General features: G+C 41.0%; 2 protein-coding genes across 8 annotated transcripts; one reads left to right on the top strand and one right to left on the bottom strand.

Annotated features, from left to right (window-relative positions):
• Positions 1–353: 353 nt before the first annotated feature.
• Positions 354–8,577, top strand: tubd1 (tubulin, delta 1). 4 transcript variants are annotated; one of them, XR_004788127.2, is made up of 9 exons: positions 354–656; positions 3,634–3,781; positions 4,343–4,559; positions 4,658–4,889; positions 5,753–5,917; positions 6,023–6,196; positions 7,075–7,258; positions 7,770–7,945; positions 8,158–8,577. XR_004788127.2 is itself a non-coding variant. In XM_035621728.2 (8 exons), the coding sequence occupies exons 1-8, from the start codon at positions 506–508 to the stop codon at positions 7,791–7,793; spliced, it is 1,263 nt and encodes a 420-aa protein (XP_035477621.2). In that variant the 5' UTR covers positions 354–505; the 3' UTR covers positions 7,794–8,004. The 4 variants fall into 4 exon arrangements, 3 of the variants coding, with proteins under 3 accessions (XP_035477621.2, XP_035477620.2, XP_035477622.2); XM_035621728.2 differs by lacking the exon at positions 8,158–8,577 and having other exon boundaries at positions 7,075–7,226; positions 7,770–8,004; XM_035621727.2 differs by lacking the exon at positions 8,158–8,577 and having other exon boundaries at positions 7,770–8,004.
• A 52-nt stretch (positions 8,578–8,629) lies between these two features.
• vmp1 (vacuole membrane protein 1) lies at positions 8,630–23,283 on the bottom strand. Of its 4 annotated transcripts, none has more exons than XM_035621730.1 (12): positions 23,246–23,283; positions 22,102–22,216; positions 21,298–21,430; positions 20,684–20,774; positions 19,375–19,485; positions 16,036–16,203; positions 15,811–15,942; positions 13,657–13,737; positions 13,448–13,564; positions 11,951–12,012; positions 10,769–10,868; positions 8,630–9,738 (listed from the first exon to the last, which is right to left on the bottom strand). In XM_035621730.1, the coding sequence occupies exons 2-12, from the start codon at positions 22,181–22,183 to the stop codon at positions 9,595–9,597; spliced, it is 1,221 nt and encodes a 406-aa protein (XP_035477623.1). In that variant the 5' UTR covers positions 22,184–22,216; positions 23,246–23,283; the 3' UTR covers positions 8,630–9,594. The 4 variants fall into 4 exon arrangements, with proteins under 4 accessions (XP_035477623.1, XP_035477624.1, XP_035477625.1 ...); XM_035621731.1 differs by having other exon boundaries at positions 23,132–23,263; XM_035621732.1 differs by lacking the exon at positions 23,246–23,283 and adding an exon at positions 23,075–23,227.
• Between the last annotated feature and the right edge of the window lie 254 nt (positions 23,284–23,537).

Raw genomic sequence — 23,537 nt, 5'->3', positions numbered from 1 at the left:
ACATATGAAGATGCGTTTTATATTGCAGATAAATGAGCTGAATCTTTTTTTACCAAGACATTTGGACATTTATATATATATATAATCTTGAGATTGAAAACTAAATATGTATATAAAAAGCAACCTTAAATATCAAAATGACATACACTCATAACAATCACAGGAACCAAGAAGGAAATATAGAATAACTGAACAGTTCTGGTCAATAAATATAGATAAGATAGAGAATCGAACTATCGAACATCAGGAATTAAAGTCGTATGAATATGCGTTTTTATTCTGAAGGTTCTGACGACGTATGAATAAGGCATTTTATTTTGACGGTCACGTTGACAGTGACGACCGGAAGTTCCGGTCTGTCTGCCGGTGGCGGCAGTACGTCACTGGTTCTAAACACAACAAGGCGCCGACATGAAAGATGTCGCTGCCGGTGCGAGCGTAGCGGCGCCTGCTGCCCGCCTCTGACCGGAGAACCGTGTCCGCTCTCCCTCCCGGGGGCGGGGACATGTCGGTGGTGACGGTGCAGCTCGGTCAGTGCGGTAACCAGGTGGGTCACGAGCTGTTCGACGTCGTCTGCGGTGACGCTCATGACGGACAGAGGAGAAGTTACTGCAGCGTCAGCCGGGAGCGCTTCTTCCACCAGACCGAGCGTGGAGGTGAGGTACTGGACTGGACTGGACTGTACTGTACTGGACTGGACTGGACTGTACTGGACTGAACTGTACTGGACTGGACTGGACTGTACTGGACTGTACTGGACTGTACTGTACTGGACTGGACTAGACTGAACTGGATTGTACTGGACTGTACTGAACTGTACTGGACTGTACTGAACTGTACTGTACTGTACTGGACTGGACTGTACTGGACTGAACTGTACTGGACTGAACTGTACTGTACTGTACTGAACTGGACTGGACTGGACTGTACTGGACTGGACTGAACTGTACTGGACTGAACTGTACTGTACTGGACTGAACTGTACTGGACTGAACTGTACTGGACTGGACTGTACTGGACTGAACTGGACTGGACTGGACTGGACTGGACTGAACTGGACTGAACTGTACTGGACTGTACTGGACTGAACTGGACTGAACTGTACTGTACTGGACTGGACTGTACTGAACTGGACTGTACTGGACTGAACTGGACTCGACTGGACTGTACTGGACTGGACTGAACTGTACTGTACTGGACTGGACTGTACTGGACTGAACTGGACTGGACTGGACTGTACTGGACTGGACTGAACTGTACTGGACTGTACTGGACTGTACTGTACTGGACTGAACTGGACTGGACTGTACTGGACTGAACTGTACTGGACTGAACTGTACTGTACTGGACTATACTGAACTGTACTGTACTGAACTGTACTGGACTGGACTGTACTGGACTGAACTGAACTGTACTGGACTGTACTGGACTGGACTGTACTGGACTGGACTGTACTGGACTGGACTGTACTGGACTGGACTGAACTGGACTGGACTGTACTGAACTGTACTGGACTGTACTGAACTGTACTGTACTGTACTATACTGAACTGTACTGTACTGGACTGAACTGTACTGGACTGAACTGTACTGGACTGGACTATACCGAACTGTACTGTACTGGACTGTACTGTACTGTACTATACTGAACTGTACTGGACTGTACTGTACTGGACTGAACTGTACTGGACTGTACTGGACTATACTGAACTGTACTGTACTGGACTGAACTGTACTGTACTATACTGAACTGTACTGGACTGTACTGGACTATACTGAACTGTACTGGACTGAACTGTACTGTACTGGACTGAACTGTCCTGGACTGAACTGTACTGGACTGGACTGTACTGGACTGAACTGTACTGGACTGAACTCTACTGGACTGGAATGTACTGAACTGTACTGTACTGGACTGAACTGCACTGTACTGGACTGAACTGTACTGGACTGAACTCTACTGAACTGTACTGTACTGGACTGAACTGTACTGGACTGTACTGGACTGGACTGTACTGGACTGAACTGTACTGTACTAAACTGTACTGGACTGAACTGTACTGGACTGAACTGTACTGGACTGTACTGGACTGAACTGTACTGGACTGGACTGTACTGGACTGTACTGAACTGTACTGAACTGAACTGTACTGGACTGGACTGAACTGGACTGAACTGTACTGAACTGTACTGTACTGGACTGTACTGAACTGTACTGGACTGAACTGTACTGGACTGGACTGAACTGAACTGAACTGAACTGTACTGGACTGGACTGAACTGTACTGGACTGAACTGTACTGAACTGTACTGTACTGGACTGTACTGAACTGTACTGGACTGAACTGTACTGGACTGGACTGGACTGAACTGGACTGGACTGGACTGTACTGAACTGTACTGAACTGGACTGTACTGAACTGTACTGGATTGAACTGTACTGTACTGGACTGGACTGGAACGACTGGACTGTACTGTACTGTACTGGACTGAACTGTACTGGACTGGACTGAATTGAACTGGACTGGACTGTACTGGACTGTACTGGACTGAACTGGACTGGACTGTACTGGACTGAAGTGTACTGGACTGTACTGGACTGAACTGTACTGAACTGTACTGGACTGAACTGTACTCTACTGGACTGAACTGGACTGATCTGTACTGGACTGTACTAAAATTGTACTTTACTGTACTGTACAGTGTGTTTCTGTTCCAGGCTAAAATTTGTTTGTAAAAAAATAATTGTTAATATTGTTAAATATCTGGATTATAATAAAGTGGGAGTCCATCAGTACTGCGCAGGAAGTGCTCACCAGCGCATTAATAATACACTGTAAAAAATAGTAAAAGTATTTGGTGCAGATAAATGACCCCCCAAAAATAATATTAAGGTGGATTTTTAATTATTAAGACATTTGGACATTGGATAACATAGATATATAATCATGAGATTGAAAACTAAATATGTATATAAAAATAACAACCTTAAATATCAAAATCATATACACTCACAGATTCAATTCTGGTATATAATAAATATAGATAATATGAATAATCAAACAGGAATTAAAGTAAATAGCAAAAAATAATATCCAACACAAAAATTCAATACAAGAGAATTCATCATGTGAATGTCCCTTTTTTTTAATGTGCAAGAACATATAATAAAATATCTAGATCTGCATACTTTTATGTTGTAATATGTTCTTTATGAATCAGAAAACCAACCAACCCTCACAAAGTGACCCTTCACTTCACGCTGTGATAAGTTATAAGTTATTACAAATTATAAGAAATTATTCTAAATGATCACAAGCCTATCAGTGCACTGGAGAATCTGGTGCCGTGACATGTTGGATTTTTTTAACATTACACGACTATCATGTTTAATAAAATACTCATTTGTTTTTTTAATGCAAAAACAGTCATCTGTAAAAAGTCACTTTAGTAACTAAGGCTGGAGTATATAAATAAATCTATAATTTCTACTCTATGTCTCGTGTCGATTAATCACTGGGCAGTTTCAATTGGCACACTTTTGATAATTGATAGGTTATAAATAATAGAGAAATGAAAAGAGAGATTAATGAAAATCTTTTTTTTCTTCAATATTCTGTTGTGTGTTGATCAGACCTGGTGGCCCGGGCGGTGCTGATCGACATGGAGCCCAAAGTGATCAAGCACAGTATGAACAAGGCGGCGAACTCCGGCAGGTGGACGTACGGAGACGACGCCCACTTCAGCCAGAAGCAGGGCTCCGGAAACAACTGGGCCAACGGGTGACAAACACTTCCCCACAAGTTCACTGTGAAATAACCAGAATCATTAGTCAATGCAAAAAAAAAATTGCATTTATGTATTACATTTTACGTAAACTAACTTAGGTTCATTTCCTATTTCAGAGAGCGGTTCTCCTGTTCTCTTGATAGGCTTAATATGATAAGTTATTAGAGGAAACAACCCTTTGTTTTTTCAGGATTACGAGATAATAACTTGTTAAAACAGATAATAACTTGTTATAACGAGATAATAACAGATAATAACTTGTTATAACGAGATAATAACCTGTTATAACAGATAATAACTTGTAATAACAGATAATAACTTGTTATAATGAGATAATAGCTTGTTATAACTGATAATAACTTGTTATTATGAGATCATAACTTGTTTTAACGAGATAATAACTCTAATATTGTCAAAATTAAGATTCAGAACCTTTATACATAAATCATGAATAATAATAATAATGGTTATGAAGAATAATAAAATGAAGAATGTTTTTACGTGTGGAGGGGAAATAAAACCTAGCTGGTACCGTTCTTCTTCCCGTGTCTCAGGTTCTGTGTCCACGGGCCTCGTCACGAGGCGGCGCTGGAGGAGCTGGTAAGACGACAGGTGGAGCGCTGCGATCGACTGTCCGGCCTCATGGCCATGATGAGCGTCGCCGGGGGAACGGGCTCCGGGGTCGGCACCTACGTGACCCAGTGTCTCCGGGACACCTTCCCCAAGTCCTTCATCGTCAACCAGCTCACCTGGCCGTACGGGACCGGGGAGGTACGGACGCTGCCGTCCGGAGCGAGCTGTAGTCGACTTGTCGTACTGGAGCTTTTAAAAACAACAAATCTTCCCCCCCCCTTTACCTGTGCTCTCAGGTGATCGTCCAGAACTACAACTCGGTGCTCACGCTGGCTCACCTGTACGGGCTGTCCGACGCCATCCTGGTGCACGAGAACGACACGGTGCACGGGATCTGCGCTCGGCTGCTCAACCTCAAGCACATCTCCTTTGGCGACGTCAACCGGGTGATCGCTCATCAGCTGGGCGCCGTGCTGCAGCCGGCGCTCACCACCGACTCCCACGGGCTCTACAGCAGGAATCCTCTGGGTGAGGGAGGCCGGGATGCACACACACATGTCTACTGTAAAATGTCCAGTTTGGTACATACATCAGAATTATTAAGAAAATAAAACAATGGGATCATGTTTTTTGTAAGTCTTGATAATCTTGATAGTCACCTAAAAAAAAGGGCTACGCTAAAATGAAAGATTGTCAAAATCAAGAAGAAAATTATGTTAAAACTAGTGTTAGGTTTAATTATGAAGATTTTTGCTGATCATCTCACAGAAAATAAGACAAAAATCGAGAAACACTTATATGATGTTTCACCTTCAAAAAACTCGGTGGCCCTGAAGTTCAAATCATAACGGAAAAAACAACAACAAATTAAAAATTAAAGAAAACAACGGCCGATCAAAAAAACAACGGCAAAACAGAATCTGTTACGAGACCTATCTTTGATAAGTGTTCATGCAAATCTCTCCGTAATTTTTTGTGTAATACGGCAAAAAACATTCAGAACCAATCGCACAATGTCCTTGGTGGTAATTACAAAATATTTTTAACAAATAAATCAAAAAAGTGGCAAAATTAAACAAAAAGTTTGACTACAGTTACCACAATCCCTTTATATGAAATTCTACCTTTAAGGAAAACAAATTATTGGGTTCATATGTCAATATATACGCCCCCTTCTAGACAACTTCCTGTTTCATGTCAAACTGGGCAGGGGTCAAAGTTCTCACACACACACACACACACACACGTCCTCATCGTCTTGGCATCGAATCAGCTTTCGAGAGTAAACGTTGGAAAGACTAAAATCCTCCTTCTCTGCTCCTCCTGTCCAACCTCACCCTCGTCTTCACCCTCGTGTCACCTCATGGCTCCCTGATGTCTCCGTCTTTCAGGTGAGCTGGCGAGCGCCCTGGTCTGCCACCCGGAGTACAAGCTGCTCAGCATGAGCACCGTCCCGCAGATGCCGAGCGCCTCCATCGCCTACAGCACGTTCAGCTGGCCGGGGCCGCTCCGACACCTGAGGCAGATGCTCGTCTCCAACAGCAAGATGGAGGAAGGCGAGTGTTTGGTCAAAGTCTTCGTTTGTGGCTTCAGAGACAACAGATAAAGAAGCAAGTACATGACTTGTGATTGAGGCTCCTTCCTGTTTCGTCCTGTGTCAGGTATCGACTGGCAGGTGCGTCTGCCCGCGGCCTCCGAGCGGAGCAGGAGTCTCACGGGAGGAGGAAGAGGAGGAGGAAGAGGAGGAGGAGGAGCGGCAGCGGCGGCCATCTTTAACAGGTCTCTGGCCAACCTGCTCATCCTGAGGGGGAAAGACGTCTACAGCGCAGAGACCGGTCAGAGAGCAGGCTCACATCATTTCATGTTCAGGGGTCGGGTCAGATTACTTTGGAATGTAAATCCGTTACTGCTCAGAAATTATATGGCAATTTTTAAAATCAGTAACGGAATCCATTGGATTACAAAAAATTATGTAATCTAATCTGAAAATTTTAGGATTACTTCAAAATCAAACATTGAAAATATTGCACCTCATACTACAAAAAATGGACGCAACCAAAATAATTTGAGTTACCGGTACACAAATTTACTCTTTAAATCTTTTCAAACATTGAAAACATTTTCAATGGAAATAAAATATAAAATGTATTTATCGAATTGAACATTCACCAAACGAACAAAAAAAGCACTTCTTGTAATTTTTGTTGTGCAAGAGGAGCACTCACTCAAAACCTTTCTTCCGTTTAAATGTAAATAAAAAGGAATGGAATTATCATTATCATTATCTATAAATCATAATAAATGAAACTAACAAAACTGGCAACCTGAGAGGAGTCATGTGCCAGTGATATATTGTTGTTGTACAGTAGAACATTCAGAATTTAAAATTGCAATATTGTAAAGACATCATCAAAATGTAATTGAATAATTTTTGACAATGTTAATATAATCTAATTACAAATTTTTCAAATGTGATCTGGTCTGATTATTGCTATTACTTATTTTTTACATAATCCAGATTACATGTAATCCGTCACCAACCAACCCTGTTGATTTTAATTTAAAAAGCGGCTAAAGTGAAATAATTCATACGTCCACCTGATGCAGGAGATGTAGACGATGTTTTTGAAAGTTTTTTAATATTGTAACTCTTCATATGGTGCAGGTCATATAAAGATGATGTGAATGTGAATTTGTTTGTGTTGGTCCGCAGGCGGCTTTGAGGACCCGGCCCTGTTCACCTCCTGGCTGTCGCCACGAGACGCCTTCAGCTTGTGGAAATCCCCGGTGCCTTTCAACAAATATGAAAAATCGGCGACGCTGGTCAGCAACAGTCAGGCTCTGCTCAGGCCTCTGGACGACATGGTGAGGAAGGCCTGGAACATGTTCGCCTCCAGGTGAGCTCAAGTAGGGCTCTTTACTACGGTGGCCCTGAAGTTCAAATCACAAGGACAAATAGGAAAACACAACGGCACAGCGTTTCTGCTTCAACACGAAGTATTTCCTGTAAAAGAGTCAGTCAGTGCTCTCGTCCAATCAGAGAGGAAACTTGTGATGGAGACCAACGCGTTCCCCGGTTGACGTTTATGCTGTCGTGTTTTCTGTTTTACCGTTATTTTTTTGTTTTGCGTTTGTTTTACCATTGTTTTTCTGTTTTGCCGTTGTTTTTTTTTGATTTGCTGTTGGTATTTGCACTTCAGGGCCACTGTACCCTAAATATGAACATTATTTGAGGTAATATTTATTTAGAGGTAGTGTATTTACATGTGTAAGTGAGTGTCGCCATTTCTATTTTAATGTTAACACTTCAGGGTTGAAGATTCACCCGTTACAGTAACTCAGGTGTTCCGTCTCTGAATGAAACATCCTATTGATTCTCCTCGTCCGTGTTGTTGCCCTCTGTTCCAGAGCTTACATCCACCAGTACGTTAAATTCGGAATCTCGGAGGAAGACTTCCTGGACAGCTTCACGTCTCTGGAGCAGGTCATCTCCAGCTACAGTCAGCTGAGCTAGTGAAGAGGGAAAAACTCAACAAGCGTGTATGATGATCGCTCATCAGCAGCTCATCACAATGATCAAACTGGTACATTTGCTGATGCTTAATTTTAATGATGTAAATAAAAATTATTTTCTCACTGAAAACTGAGCAGATTCCTTCACTTTTGTCTAACTATAAAGTTTGACATTTTTAAAAGTTTGTTCAGCTGTTAACAGAAATAGGGGCACCGCATAAATAAAAGTGACAAAGGCATGGAACACTTCATAATTTTATTGTTCTTTCATTTTACACGTCAGTATAACCAGAAACTTGGATGAAATAAAAGAAGACGGTCGTCGTGACCACGTGGACCAGCTGGAGGTTCGGTCTTCGTACTACAGTCGCCATGATGAGTTGAAGGTGACGGAGGGAGGCCCACGGCGTCAGCCAGCCTACAGACCGCTGTTGCCATGGTAACATAACAGCCAACACCAGTCTGATAAGCTAGCTGACGGCGCGGGAACGCTTCACACTCCTGAGAGAATCTGAGAATTCTTCAGAGGGAGGATTTGGGAGGAAGTCTGCATCGGCAAAGAGAAAAAAATGGAAAATTTAGCTGCAGCGATTAAGGACATAATAACTTAATTTACATAAAGTTATGAGAGTCGAGCTGTTCACTTACCTTAGAGACGACCTCGTCTGATGTGGTGAATAAATATAATACGCTCGTAAACATTGAAAGGTTTGGTCTCGCTCCAAGGAGACGAACACAAAGAATGACAGACTGAGTGAGATTCACATGTTTTATATTTATGATCTGATCCGAGGTTCAACCTAAATGTACAGTAGTCGAAATGGGACTAGTTAGTTGCTGTCGCCGAAAAGTTACAATGTCACTTTCACAAATGATGTTTTGGTTCAAAGTCGACTCGCGTCCACATAGAAATACATCTTCTACTGTCAAAAAAAAAGAAAAAAAGATGTTAAGATATTTACACTGTGTGCAAAACCACCAGTAGCCATCTTGTTTTCAGTTGATATTGCTTTTTTCTTATTCTTCTTCTCCCATTTTGACAAAGTGACAAATTTCAGAAACAAAAAGACGACACAAGGAAAATTAAAAACCCTGAAACGAGACGCCGTCCGTCTGGACGCAGTTACCCTGGCAACACGCTGTACAAACACAGAATCCAGACACACCCGAGACATTTAATGTTACAAAAAATTAAATATAACAATCGAGTTTATGAGTCGAGAACTACGTCGGAGGGGAAGTGTGGGACCGTCTTCCCGTCTTTTGCATAAGGCATAACGTCCGATGGGTCGGCCACCGGACCTACTGCTTTACTTCTGAGGTCGATGAAAGGGTTAATTTAAGATGTTAGGGTGAGCGGCGGCAAACCCAACGCTCGAAACGCACGCACGCACGCACACACAAACAAACACTGACAAACACAGAGTGAGATGAAAAAGGAAGAACTACAAAAAACCTGGAGAGGGACAAACAGTAAGACAGTAGCATGACATCCTCAAAAGCACATACACGCCAAACACATAGTGCCTGGCGTCCATTTTCTTTTTGCTTCTTTTTGAGCTTCCTCTCTGAGAACGGACGATGAGGGTGAGGTTTGCTGTTCGGTTGTGAGCGGCTGCAGGAGGAATCTCCTCCTCAGCAGCAGCAGAAACACAGAAAGTCCACTGGGATGTTCGCTCTGCCCTTTGTGTCGTCCACTACCTCGTCGTCGTGGTCGTCGTCACTTGGTCTTCTCCTCCGAGTGCCTCTGCTGCTGCAGCCGCTTCACGTAGCTCTGGGCCATGGAGTTGACGATGGAAATGACGAAGTAGCAGACCATGAGCAGCACCACCTTCTCAAACACCCACGACAACCAGTTCTCGTCCTGGAGGAGGAGGAGGAGGAATCAGGGGTGGACGTGAGTGCTTAGAGTTATAATGAGAACACACATCCAGGTCTGACCAAGGGTTGGGTAGTAACGGATTACATGTAATCTGGATTACATAATCAGATTACATGTAGTATGGATTAAAAATGTTGTTACTTTATTTTAAATTTTTATGATTCATAGATAATGATAATGATAATTCATTCCTTTTTATTTACATAAAAAATGGAAGAAAGGTTTTTGAGTGCGCGCTCCTCTTGCACAGGTCTTGTAACAGGAGTCAAAAGAAATACTTTTAGTTTTGTAAATTTTGAATACGCTAAATGCTTTTTATTTGCATTGAAAATTTTTGAGAGATATATAAACTAAATTTGTGGAACTCAAAATTCTGTGGTTGCGTCCATTTTTTTGTATAAATTGCAACATTTTCAATGCTTTTAAGTAGTCCAAAATAATTCAAAAGTATTCAGATTAGATCTTATTATTTTTGTAATCCCATTGATTACGTTACTGATTACCAAAAATTGCCATGTCATTTGTCATCAGTAACCGATTACATTGCAAAGTAATCCGACAACTCTGACCGTGACAATGTGAATCTTGTTGGCATCTGCATGACAGTGGTACATGATTGAAGAAAATGGCATTTCTGCTCAACAATAACCACCATGAAATAAACTCCCTCAGGTTTAACTTCATTTTACTTACTTTGTGAAAGTGTTGTCATTACATTAGTGTTTATAAGAAGTTTGTTTCTTAACTGCAAAACTGTATTTTCAAACTGTAAAATGTCTGTTAATGTTACAAAAAACTAATGTGACTTTTCAAAAAAAGTCAGTACCAGCCTCACACATCCAGACCATCAGTTGGTCTTGTAAAACAAACAACTCCTAACTCTTGTTAATAATCTAGTGCTTCGTGGCAGAAGATACTGTTACAAATCTTGATTTTAAGAGATTCTTTAAATCAACATTAATAATAAAGCTCACATGTTTTTTTGCCTAAAAAATAATGTGTTTGTTCTTACCGCTGGTGCACTTCCTCCAGCGTGGTGCAGCTTGGTCCTCTGGGCCTCCAGGTACTGGCTGAAGGGCTTCTGGAGGGCCGGTCCGACCCGAGGCACCGACCTGACATCACATGCACAGACACCACACAAACACGGGAGAAAGGGAAGAAGAACAGCGGGTCACTTACCCTTCAATCACCTTCATCACAGAGACTAATAAATCCCTAGAAGAGCCTCAAAGAGTCTGATGTCTTTCCCTGAACTCGACCAAATGATTCAGTATCACTGCTGAGGGACGCGTCCGACACGTGGGCCTCATGTCGGGTCGTCGTCCTCCTCCTCTACCTGCTCCTGTGATCAGGCAGCAGCAGACTGACCCTCCGTCTCCTCAGCCTCTGCTTTTGTACTGCTGGTCTCTCTATAGGCGTCTGTGTGTGTCAGCCTCCCTCCACCGGGAAGTGAGTCGACATGATGTCATCACCTTAACCACCACTGCTGGGTGGAGACTCAGCCAATCAGGGTGTGTGTGTGTCCTTATTAGGCAGCGTGGATTATCTCACCGGGGGGCCAATCACGACGGAGACCATCTTATTAATTCATGTCATATACAAGAGGCAGTGATGAAGGAATGTCTATGACGCACGCACGCACGCGCACACACACACACACACACACACACACACACACACACACACACACACACACACACACACACACACACACACACACACACACACACACACACACACACACACACACACACACACACACACACACACACACACACACACACACACACGCCTATATATACATACATACATACACAGATATTTATATTTAAATATATACGCAATTATGTGTGTGTGTATATATATATTTAACTAATTAAACGCAGCAGTTTTTCTATAACCTTTCATTCTTATAAATAAGATCATAGAAAGTATTTTTAATGTCTCTGATTGTGTTTATCTCAAACTCAGTGAGTCAGATCGACGTGTTCGGACGGGACCTCACACGTCTGACCAACAGTCATGCTACAGATGGATGGATCCTATTACAGTACCTACAGTACAATACAGTACAGAACATTACCCCACACACGCACACATACCGCTGCGATGCGTTTCTTAATACAGGATATCGTCTACTCAGTTCGTCCTAATGCTTCTGTAAACTGTTTACAAACCAGAGACGAACACTCACCCGATCAGAGACACCATCTGCTCCACGATGTGCTTACTGAAGGTGATGATGACAAACAGTTTCTGTAGAGGAAAGAGAAATTAATGAAGAAGCTTCATGAAAATGCACTGAAAGTCATGGATCTGGGAAAAAAAATGGGACAAAGCAAGAAATAATTTACTTCCTGGCAAAATATACAAATCATGGACATAGAGGGGGTGTTATAACTCAAGTCAAGTATGTGCATATGAGTTTGTTGGAATCAAACAAAGTAAAAAATATTTTTACTGTGAGAGGCTGTGATGTACAAAGCAGGCATATTTTATCTAATTTTTTGATTCTTTTTATATAAATATATATTCACATATATATATTACTTTTTTTTTAAATGTTCAAAATAAAGTACTTCAACTCAATTCAAAATAAGCAGGAAAGAACATCTGAGCAAAAGTTTTAAAGAAAAAACGCACGTCTTAAAGTAACACGTGCGGGACAGATTCATACGTCCACATATGATATTTTTCCAGCAGCACAGCTGTGGGACAAGTTTGTCACCGTCCACAGACGCACAAATTAGTAAAAAAAATAAAAAAATCTAACCTGCTAGAAAGCTACAGTTTGAGGCTGTGAGGGGCTTTGTGGGGGTTGAGGGGGGTAAAACCACAATGTTCTCCTCCGGTCCTGAAACTGATCAGCTTTTAAAACAGCATGACACACGTTGGCCCCCCGGACCAAATCAGACAGGATGTGACACGTGATGTCCGAGGGGTTCAAGAACTAAACGACCGGCTCCCCCCTGCAGCCTCGTTTTGCCGTCTGCTCAATTTCCTTCCCTCCAGTCCACTTTCTCACGTCCAGTCCAGTCCACCCCCCCCCCCCCCCCCCCCCCCCCCACGGTGATCTCTGACGGGTGAGGTCACCATCCCGTACCACCCAGAGATGTATCAGAAGGTTCAGTTTGTTAAGACCCTCGGCGACTCACACACAGACACAGTCTCTCTCTTCAGTTTACATTAGTCACCGGTGCAGCAGACTCAACAACCTCCTCCATAATTGAAACAACTACCATTAAAGAGAATCCAAACTCTACTTAAAGACTTCTTCAAAGTTTCCCTCTTCTTTTTCTCATGGTCTGGATGAATCCCCCCCCCCCCCCAAAGGGAACAAAGTAAGAAAGAATTAAAGAGTCGTGATGTCAGCGGGAAAGTTTTCATCTCTCGCACAAGTTGTGAGGTCGTTTAAAATGAGTCAGTCACTGAAAAGCACTTTTTATTCTTCAGACATTTTTCTTTGACATGTATTATTACATTGTGACTGAGAAACTGTGATGACATCAATCATCACAGAAGTCATATTTTATGTGGTGGTTTCAGCTTCTTGAATGTGAATATTTTCTTGTTTCTTTGCTCCTCTGTGACAGTGAACTGAATATCTTTGATTCGTGGACAAAACAAAACTTCATCTTGGGGGTTTGGGAAACACGATCAACATTTTTCACCTGCCCCAATAAACTCTGACCTGTATGTGCATCTTGATGATGGCTTTCCCGATCAGAGTTGCTCCGAAGAACGTCCAGAAGGGAACCAGGAAGTGTCCGCAGGTTATCCCGGCCAGGTCGAAGAGCGGATTAGGGATCTGAAAACAAACACATGGTGGTGTTAATGACTGCAAAAGAAGAAATGCAAAGTGAGAAATGTCACTCGTAAACTCATTTAATTGTGACTTACTGAAGCACAGGCCAAGATCCCAAAGAATCCCACTTTCTGCACCATGTGCTGGACGCCCAGTTTTGCTCTTGTGGCAAAATCCTGAAACAAACAAACAAAAAAAAAATTAACTGAAACACAATATCAATACTAAATATGACTGGTTGTCTTTTATCAAAAATACTAAATAGACAGTTACATATGAACAACCTTCAAAGGCCTCGGCTTTCAAAACCGTTACACTCAGAATTTAAACACGCAAAGAAATATCTGAACATAATCCCCCTTTTCTTTTTTCTTTCTTTAAAAATACTTGTTGTGTCTGAGCAGTCAGATTTATTTTTTAGGTTTGATGACATTAACACTTATAACTGTGGTGCATATTTTTTGTTTCAGATTTTTTTCCCCCTCCAATGTATAAAGAAAGAAGTTTGTCTCCATGTATCTCATCTCTCAATCAGAGCAGCCTGTCCCAGAGGAAAAGATATTATTTTAATAAATTGATAAGTAGATCTCGGCCTTTCACAGACACATCGGTATCGATATGTTTAGAGCCCGACCGATATGAGCCTTTAAATGTGCATTTATGTTTTTACATTTTAGGTCAAATAAATGTTTATTTTCTGAATCCAAATTCTTCTAATTTGATTGTAATATAATTTTTTTTTTTAATTTATAGTTAATTATGATCAATTTTTATGGTTTAACTAAAATATCAAGCCTCAATTAGAGTACTGCCATAAAGGTTTGACGACATCGACATCTTAGGAATCATTGACAGATTAAACACGCACGCGCGCGCGCGCGCGCACACACACACACACACACACACACACACACACACACACACACACACACACACACACACACACACACACACACACACACACACACACACACACACACACACACACACACACACACACACACACACACACACACACACACACACACACACACACACACACGATGCATCGGTATCAGGAATCTTTTACTCATACTATCGATATCGGCCCCAAAAACCATTTTGATCGGTCTCTATTGATAAATCTTCTAAGAAAGTAATTAAATGCATCTCACACTTTTTATGTTTACAAAAAAACTGTTCTTCCTCCTTTTTTTCACATTTATTACATTTGCCTCTATATAGAAAAAGGTTTTCTGTTGTTAATAAATTTACAGCATTGTATTTCAACATATATATTTTTTAAGTGGGACGTTCCTACGAGATTTTTATTAAAAGTGCTTCTGACTTGTCCAGTGGTTTAGAGAAACCTCTGACCGATGAATCTCCATCATGGTGGACATGTGATGTGATGTGTGGCTGGTTTCCTTGACGCGTTCAGCTGAATAAGTGATGAAGACTTTGCAGATGATCTCTGTTCTGGTGACTCAGCATCTGACCTCAGCAAGCTCTGGTCACGAGACCTCACTTCCTGACAGAACTGTCTGTCATTCAAACGAGAGGCCGGTGAAAAGGAATAAAGAAGAAGGACGAGAAAAGCCTGAGGGATGATTAAGGGGGAGCAGAGCTCAGGCTGACTCACCCGCCAACAAGACACATTTTTACTGGAAGTGTAAAGGAGGGAGGGACTTCGCTGAAGTCACACGGCACAGTGGGACCAATCACTGGGCGGCGGCTCCATTGGTCAAGTTGTGTCTCGTTAAGATGAGTTGGATGAAATCATATCGTACGAAGAGTAGAGAGAGTGCACAACTGAAGTTAATGTGGAACTGATACTACGCTGATCGGTGAGGCTTCCGGGCGTTTCCATAGTTTCCACCTGTCACAATAAATGTGTGAAATTTTGAGGAACTTTATAATTTTTTTCTCCCTTTTTGCCTCTTGTGAAGTCATAATTTTATGAAAATAAAGTCTAAATATTTTGACAGTAAAGTCGAAATCTTTTGACAGTAAAGTTGTACAATTACAAGAAAAAAAAGTCATAATATTGCAAGAAAAATGTAATGCAAGTCGTAAATTTGGTCTCCGCGTTATTTTAGTGGAGAAATGTCAGGAGAGCACTTTTTGAATCTGAACTTCAGTCTGAGTCAACGAGCATGTGGCCCTAAAACTCCATCGTATCATTCTTCTTAGATGTTAATATGAAATATTCTTTGTATTTATTTACCTGTAAAAAGACTAAACACAGGGAGTGTGTGTGCGGCTCTGACCTGTGCTCCCTCTGCCTGCTCCAGCATCTCCTCAAACTCCTCGTAGTCCTCGTCGTCCGGGTCGGCTCCCGACTGACGAGCTGCTCGGGCCATGAAGTACGGAGGCAGCTCCCCGATGGCGGTGCCCGCGCCCTGGGAATCGAGACGACACGGAACATTTCACGTCCACCAATTTGCGTAATTAATTACAAATCATCTATTCCACCTATTCGAGCTGCTACTCACCCACATGCAGGCCTCCAGGCGGACCTTGGACATGATGGCGAGGAGGGAGATGCTGCCCTCCACCGCGCCGCCCTGGGGACAGACGATCTGGTCCGGGTACGGAGGCTCAGGGAAGTCAATGGCGCCGCACTCGTACGCGGCCAAGGTGACAGACGCTATGTGAGGACCCTGACGCAGAGACAGGGGACGGAGGGGACAGGATGCTTTCATGAACAAAATAAGAAAAAAATAAGAAATCACAGGGACGTACACAGATAAAGAAATCCATTTTGTGCCTTCGTGTGACTGTAAATGTTGCAAACATTGTAGTTTGGTGAAATTGAGCAATGGTCGGTGTAATTAGTGTTGCATGTCGCTTAACGTGTCGACGCGTGGCGTTTACAAACTGCACTCGCAGTGTTGTGAGGTGCGGTCCGTGTTTTTGATTTACTGCAGATTTTTTTTCGACGGCTAGCGGGCGGTGAGGAAATATTCGCTGATTTTTTACAAATCGTGTTATTACTTTAGAATCGCTGACTGCCCCTTTAAACACACGGCTCATGTGCGAACAGAATCCTCTGTCTGTATGGACACTGAGACAGGAGCTGAGTCACTGAGCAGACGTGTGGTCGAGGCCAAGCCACCTGGCCTCAGCAACACCTGTAACTACAACACAGACCTTCCTTCATGCCTCCTCAAGGTGAGACAGGACGACACTGACAGGATGACGGACGGCGCACGATTAGTGTGTGTTGACTGAGAGTGTGAGCAACCAGGAGGCTTCTTCATTTACACCACGGCAAAGGATCCTTCAGAGCAAAACAGCATTTGTTCATGACACAACAAGTCGATGTTAACATGAGGGAAACCCCCCAAAAAACAAAGCAGTGAGTCAGAGTTTGTAACCGAACTGTAACTGTCTCATCTGACTCTTTGTTTGCTCAAGGAAGAGGAAGTCCTCACATGCAGGGTGAAAGAAACACTTCTTGGATTTTCATCACATACCCATCTAAATTTAGCATTTTAAAAAGTTGAATTGGGAAAAAAGACAACTCTGCAAAAGATCCACCAGTGGACCTGCGAAGGTACAAACGTCCTTATTGCTGGATGAAACAAAAACCTTTTTATTGACTTTTTATTTTCTGCTTTTGGACCCTTAACATTAATAGTCAAGATTATTGGGAATGAGACGCAACAGGAAGTACATTTAAAGTCTATTATCCCCTGAGCGGCGTGAATGAGCTCAGCTAATGTCACGGCAATCTGCTGTGACACTTTGACCTCTGGGTGGCGCAAGAGGGACGTTCTTGTGTGAGCTTCCTCACGATCGATCCAACTGGAGGACCGTGAACAACTGGAGCAAACCTTTTGCAGCAATCCAACAATTAGTTTACACTACAGCTGTAAGAGTGAAATCGATTAGTAATCGACTATTTTGACAATCGGTTCAAGTAGTTTTTATGAAAAATTCTGATTTTCACTTTCTTAAATATGAATATTTTCTGGTTTCTTTGCTCCTCTGTGACAATAAACTAAATATATTTGGTGTGTGGACAAAACAAAACATCATCTTGGTGGTTTTGGGGAAAGACGATCGTCATTTTTCACCATTTAATGGGAAGTTGTTTTAAAAATAAAAAACTCTTTAAATGAACCGCATTAACAACAGTTAAAAGAGGGAAATGTGTTTTAACTGTTGCCAGGTTGTTTCATATGTGCGAGCTGATGATGATGATGATGCTGCTCACACAGAGATGAGAGGGAATGAGGTCAGATCTCCTCAGAAACACAACTGAGCACGCGGACGCATGATAAATGCCATTAGATACCACAACTATTTCGCCGTTGTTGATTAAAAGATGCAACAGAACTACCAGAAACTACTAAGCAAACACCCGACAAGAGGCAGCAGTGAAGCATCGATGGAGCGATTACACACCAGCTCTGAAAAACAGGAAGGTCACAATGACATCTTCTACCATTACTTCACTAGAATGGAAAAAGCTGACTAAGCCTGTGTGCAACAGAACAGAAGCCACATCACGTGGACTATTTCTTCCTCTCTTTCATTAATATAAATTCTCCTTTAAAAAAAAAAAAAAAAAAAGCCACAACCAGCTCATATGACACAGATTGTGGTGACTCAGTCACTCAGTCATTCTGCGACTGACTGTCGGGGGGAATATGACATTTAGCTCTTGGGACAGATGTGGGGAAAAAAGGGAATGAGTTTGAAGATTTAAAAACACAATGAATATGGAGCGAGACGCCATCGTCTGGCAACTACAGGAACAGACACACGTGAACTTTGTATTTATTAGGGGTCGACGGATTATCGGCGCCGATATTCACCATTTTTATGATTATCAGTATCTGTCATTTTTTAAGCTGATTTGCTGATAAGATCGTTTAATTTTAAAATGTGCTACTGTGTCTCTGATGCAGCCGCAGTCACGACTCTCTGGACTTTATCAATGTCTGGACCATGTTTGCTTATTCAGCTTCATAATAATAGTAATGCTGCTGACAGTTCACTGCACTTTGTGTGTTGAGGTCATGATGACAGGTTCTGTGAAATAAACATATGCAACAAAGTTTTTTGTGATTTTCTAAATTTTGAAGCCATTTTTTTACTGCAGAAAAATATCGGTTTCAAATATCGATTATCGGTCTCCAAGATTAGTAATAATCGGTATCAGCCTGGAAAAAGCCATATCGGTCGACCCCCCTAGTATTTAGTATGTATCATATTTGCTCCACTACTTTGTGTAAACTTGAGGCCGGACCGATATGAGCCAGATATATCCATTTCGGCTTTTATGATTGCCGATAAATACAACTTTTATTTTACAGAACATTTAGCTAATATTTTACATTGACAAAATGTGTTTATTTTCTTCATTCAAGTTCCACATATTTTGGTGTATTTCTATTTTCTTTTAATTGATTGTTATTTATAATAAAGTTTGTGGTTAAACTGTAAAATATCAAGACTCAATTACATTTTACTCATAAAAGTTTGGTTACTACATCTTAGGAATCAATTGCCAAATCTTATATACATATATTTATTTCTATCAATATCAGAAATTATGTTCTAGCCTCTAATAATCAAGCCCCCAAAAATCCATATGGGTCGGGCTCTAGTGTTAAACATAGGAGTATAACAGGTTTGCAACTGAATGACAGTTCCAATCACATGACAGTTATCTAAACTTATTGCAGTGCAGTCTGACATGTTACTCCCTGTCTGAGAGGATTTGTATACGGTAGTTTCACATTTACACATTTGAAGGGAATTCATTCAAAACCCCCACATTGCATGTCCACCATGTTTCCAGGTGGTTCCTGGCTTCTCACCAGGTAGAGCAGGAAGGTGTGCAGGCCTGTGCCGAGGCCCACGGAGGACAGGATCCCCAGGCCGACCCAGTAGGCGCACCACAGGAACTTCTTCTCCAGGAACTGGACATACTACAGGGGAAAGACAGAACAGTGACAAAAGGGAAAATGGTGAACATCAGAATCATATTTTCAAGCACCGGTAATAACAGATTTTGTCGTTCAATAATAATAATGTCTTTCTAGGAGAGACATAAGATAAATATCGTTCACTATAGTCTACATGCATAATTTGAAAATGTACAGTTTTCCAGCCCATGTCAGACCATCGTTCACTCAACAGAATTCCGACCTCCTTTTCTTTTTTGGATCTAGGCTGGTCGGAGTCCTTCTCTGTGACACGCTCACTGACATCGAGCACATCAGTGCCGTGTGCAAGAACACAAACTATCGTCCATATGATGAAAAATGCTGCTATAAACCACGATTAATGGCACAAAGAATAACGTCTATCGTTTCGTATAATGCCCTGTCATTTATTTCAACTGCCACATGGTGTGTGTGTGTGTGTGTGTATATATATATATATATATCATAAATATATTTGTAAAGCACAGCCCTAATTACATGGTATACTAAAGCATTCCATATATAATCATGGTATGATCAAAAAAAATCATTCCAAATTTTTTGTCATCGATATCATTTGGTTTCAGAAGTCACTGAATCATGACATATTTAAATTTGTCACTATATAATATATAATAAGTTAATTTATATAGCGCTTTTCACAGACAGTAATAAGATACATTAAATAAGTAATAAAAACAATACAATATAAAATACACAGTAAAAGCAGTAAAAATGAAAATAAAATTCAAAAATGTTATTTAAAAAATTAAAATGTGACACATATTACCTACAGACTTAAAATGATGGACCTGGTACTTACCAAGTCACACGAAAGCCTGTCTGAAAATAAAGGGTCTTTAGCTCACTTTTAAAAGAAGCCATCCAACTGGCATATATTGTTGTTCATTCATCTTTATGAAATGCGAGTAACCTAAGGAGGAGGAAGTTTATTCTGAAATGAAACTTGGCGGCGGCGGTTCCTTGAAACTGAACGAAGACAAATCACTGCGCAGAGGAATTTTGTAAACACAACATCCAGCCAGCTGGCACGAGTGTGATCAAGGGTTACGTGACAACAAGGTCGGTGAAGAGCGACTTATCATTAACCTTTAAACGGGTTGTTGGTTGGTTGGTTGGTGGTGAAGCAACACCATCGATCATTAACAACAAAACACAACATGAATCACGGCAGCCTTACTTGTTGGTGAGCTCCCTCGGTGGAGTACAAAATGGAGATGAGAGAACAAAACACCAGAAATATAAACACAACGCCTCGTCGCTGCCAGAGCCTGAAACACAGACGGAGAAAACAAAACGTCAAGTCAGAAAAACAAGTTCAGAATATAAAACACTGAAAGAAATTATTATGTTTTATTATCTCTGTTTAATGTATTTTGCAGAGCTTGATATTAAAAATGATGTTGTATCAAAACTATAGTTTTATATATAAGTTTATATATATAAAACTTTACTTAGTTTTATATATATAAAACTTATATATATATATATAACTAGTTATATATATATATATATATAGATAAGACTAAGAAACCAAGAAATTAATTAGTAACTATTCGACTAATCGATCAAGTAATGTAAGTAAGTAAATTATGACTATTACGATCGACATTTTCTACCATATCACGGACCAAACAACTAATCGATAAAGAAAGTAATCGTTGGTTTGCAGCTCTAGGTCAAACTATTTCAGCCCTCAGGTACAAACAGGACAAATAGGTCTATGACAAGTGTTTGTTAGTAGAATAACGAGTTGCACCGACAGCAGAAGAACCTGTTTGGCCTCTTACTTACTTGAGCGTCCACTCCTTTAGCTTGATGAGGGTCTCCAGCAGGAAGTAGTGCAGCGCGGTGACGGGCCTCCTCCACAACACCAGAGACAGACGCTCCTCTTTGTCCCTCTGACGCCGCTCTCTTATCGACGAGTCTGGAGCACAAACACAGAGACGGTCTTCCTGACATTCACCAGCTGCAACTACGTCAACTACTATTACGTCCTGTTGACTCGGTAAAGTTAAATACATGATACAAATATCACATGGTGTGTTCAGGTTTCTTTGGTTTCTGCAGGACAAGTTGTCTGCACCTTTACCAACTGAAAGTGAGGTTTTGTTTTTAACGACTGGTGGGAGTTGTATCACAATCAGAACTTTTCACAAGGTGAAGGTTTAACATTGCTGTGAAGTTAGTTTTAAGTTGGACATTCGACCTGTATGATTTTTTTCAATAGCTTCCATGTCATGTGACCCAACGACTATAAAACCAGTATCAGGTTGTATTACTAAATGGGTCAAATATTTTATCCTCTATTTTATATGAATATTATTATTATTTTTTTTAATTAATCCCCACCCAACCCTTACACTAAGAGCAAGAGGAGAAACATTTTAAAGTAAATATGTTAATAAATAAATATATATGCAAAAAAATATTAAAATAGAAGAAAATTTAAAAAAAAATAATAGACTATTAGAAAAAAATAAAATAAAATAATAATAATTTTAAAAAATTTGAAACCTGGATGTAGGTATACACGTGCTTGCATATGAACATTAATAACAACTGCTGCGAGTTGTGCAGTTTGTACCGGACACTGACCTGCAGGCTTGCCATTCTGTTTGTCTCTCGGCGCCGCTGCACGTTTCTGAGGCTGTTCACAGCTCGCTCCATTAGCTGCCATGTCAGTCACCGGTTGATAAGCAGGTCAGACTGTCTGAGGGGACGACACAGGCAGAATGACAATGTGGCTGTCTGTAGATCTGCAACAGGTAATCGATAAGTAAATGAATCGGAAAATACTTTTCTTTTTTTCGGGTCAAAATTCTCTGATTTCAGCTTCTTAAATGTGAATATGTTCTGGTTTATTGCTCTTCTGTGACAGTAAACTGAATATATTTGGTGTATGGACAAAACAGGATCGACAATTTTCACCATTTTATGAACCAAACAACTGATCGGGTTAGTTATAGAAGAAAATAATCAATATTTTAATTGATTATCAAAAATAACCAAGAGAAGACAACACACACACTGTGGGGACTCGGGCAACTTATGAAATCCTCATGATCAATAAAAACATTGGGGCTGCAACGATTATTTTCTCGATTAAACGATTAGTTTGGTTCATAAAATAGTTTTAAAAAATGTCAATCGTGTCTCTCCATACTCCAACATGATGTTAAGTCTTGTCCATACACCAAAGATATTCAGTTCACTGTCACAGAGAAACCAGAAAATATTCACATTTCAGAAGCTGAAATCAGAGAATTAAAAAAAACAAACCTACTTGAACCGATTAATCGACTATCAAAATAGTTGTCGACTACTATTCGATTAATGCGAAACATTGCACCAACACACACGAAGCTAACTTGACTTCACATGGTCGATTTCAACGAGGACACGTCACAGAGCAGTGCGATGAATATTAATAATAACAATTGCTGAGCTCAGTTAACTGAAACAACAACACGTTGTCGTGTCGGTTAAAGTCTTTAAAACAAGACACGAGCACAATCATCCTCCTCCCCTACATGCTAGCCGGTTAGCCAACATGCTAACGGCTACATACGTTAGCAGTTTCCCGGCATCAGAAGCGAAGGACGGTGGAACCGACGAGTCGTCTTACTTTCTACAGGTGTGTGAAATAGTTCCTTGTCGTTACAGATATGAGTTGGAAAAAAAGTATTTATGGAGGGAGGAAAAGAGCGATGTTTGTAAAACATTAAATGACAGCCGTTACCTCTTTCCTGTCCCCCTCACCCGGAAACAGACGCCGGACGTTTCAGAGTAAAACTATGCCACGATTAAGTCAACAATTTTTTTTTAATACACATTTCATTGAAAAAAAAATTTCATGTGATTGGTATAGAATACTAGACAATTTCACAAACATAAAAGCGAATGCCATGTTAAAAGAGTACTTCCTTGTTTTTTTAAGCATGCTTGACTTCATTAAAACATTTATTTTGAAACTTGCGTGATTACGTATTTCCGTAAGTTGCGACTTGTGGGCCAATCGGATGTTGCCAGAT

Source organism: Scophthalmus maximus, chromosome 11 (assembly GCF_022379125.1).
Source record: "Scophthalmus maximus strain ysfricsl-2021 chromosome 11, ASM2237912v1, whole genome shotgun sequence".
Classification (NCBI taxonomy): domain Eukaryota; kingdom Metazoa; phylum Chordata; class Actinopteri; order Pleuronectiformes; family Scophthalmidae; genus Scophthalmus; species Scophthalmus maximus.
The sequence above is the reverse complement of the archived record's forward strand: the minus strand, read 5'-3'. Positions and strand labels throughout refer to the sequence as shown.

Excerpts from the sequence above, each read along its gene's own strand:
- vmp1 (XM_035621730.1), bottom strand. The coding sequence starts at position 22,183 with ATGGCAGCTAATGGAGCGAGCTGTGAACAGCCTCAGAAACGTGCAGCG. Across the intron at positions 10,869-11,950 it reads CAGATGGTGTCTCTGATCGG|GTCGGTGCCTCGGGTCGGAC; the intron begins GTGAGTGTTCGT and ends ATGTGATGTCAG. Across the intron at positions 9,739-10,768 it reads CTGGAGGAAGTGCACCAGCG|GACGAGAACTGGTTGTCGTG; the intron begins GTAAGAACAAAC and ends CTCCTCCTCCAG.
- tubd1 (XM_035621727.2), top strand. The coding sequence starts at position 506 with ATGTCGGTGGTGACGGTGCAGCTCGGTCAGTGCGGTAACCAGGTGGGT. Across the intron at positions 3,782-4,342 it reads GGAAACAACTGGGCCAACGG|GTTCTGTGTCCACGGGCCTC; the intron begins GTGACAAACACT and ends CCCGTGTCTCAG. Across the intron at positions 6,197-7,074 it reads CGTCTACAGCGCAGAGACCG|GCGGCTTTGAGGACCCGGCC; the intron begins GTCAGAGAGCAG and ends GTTGGTCCGCAG.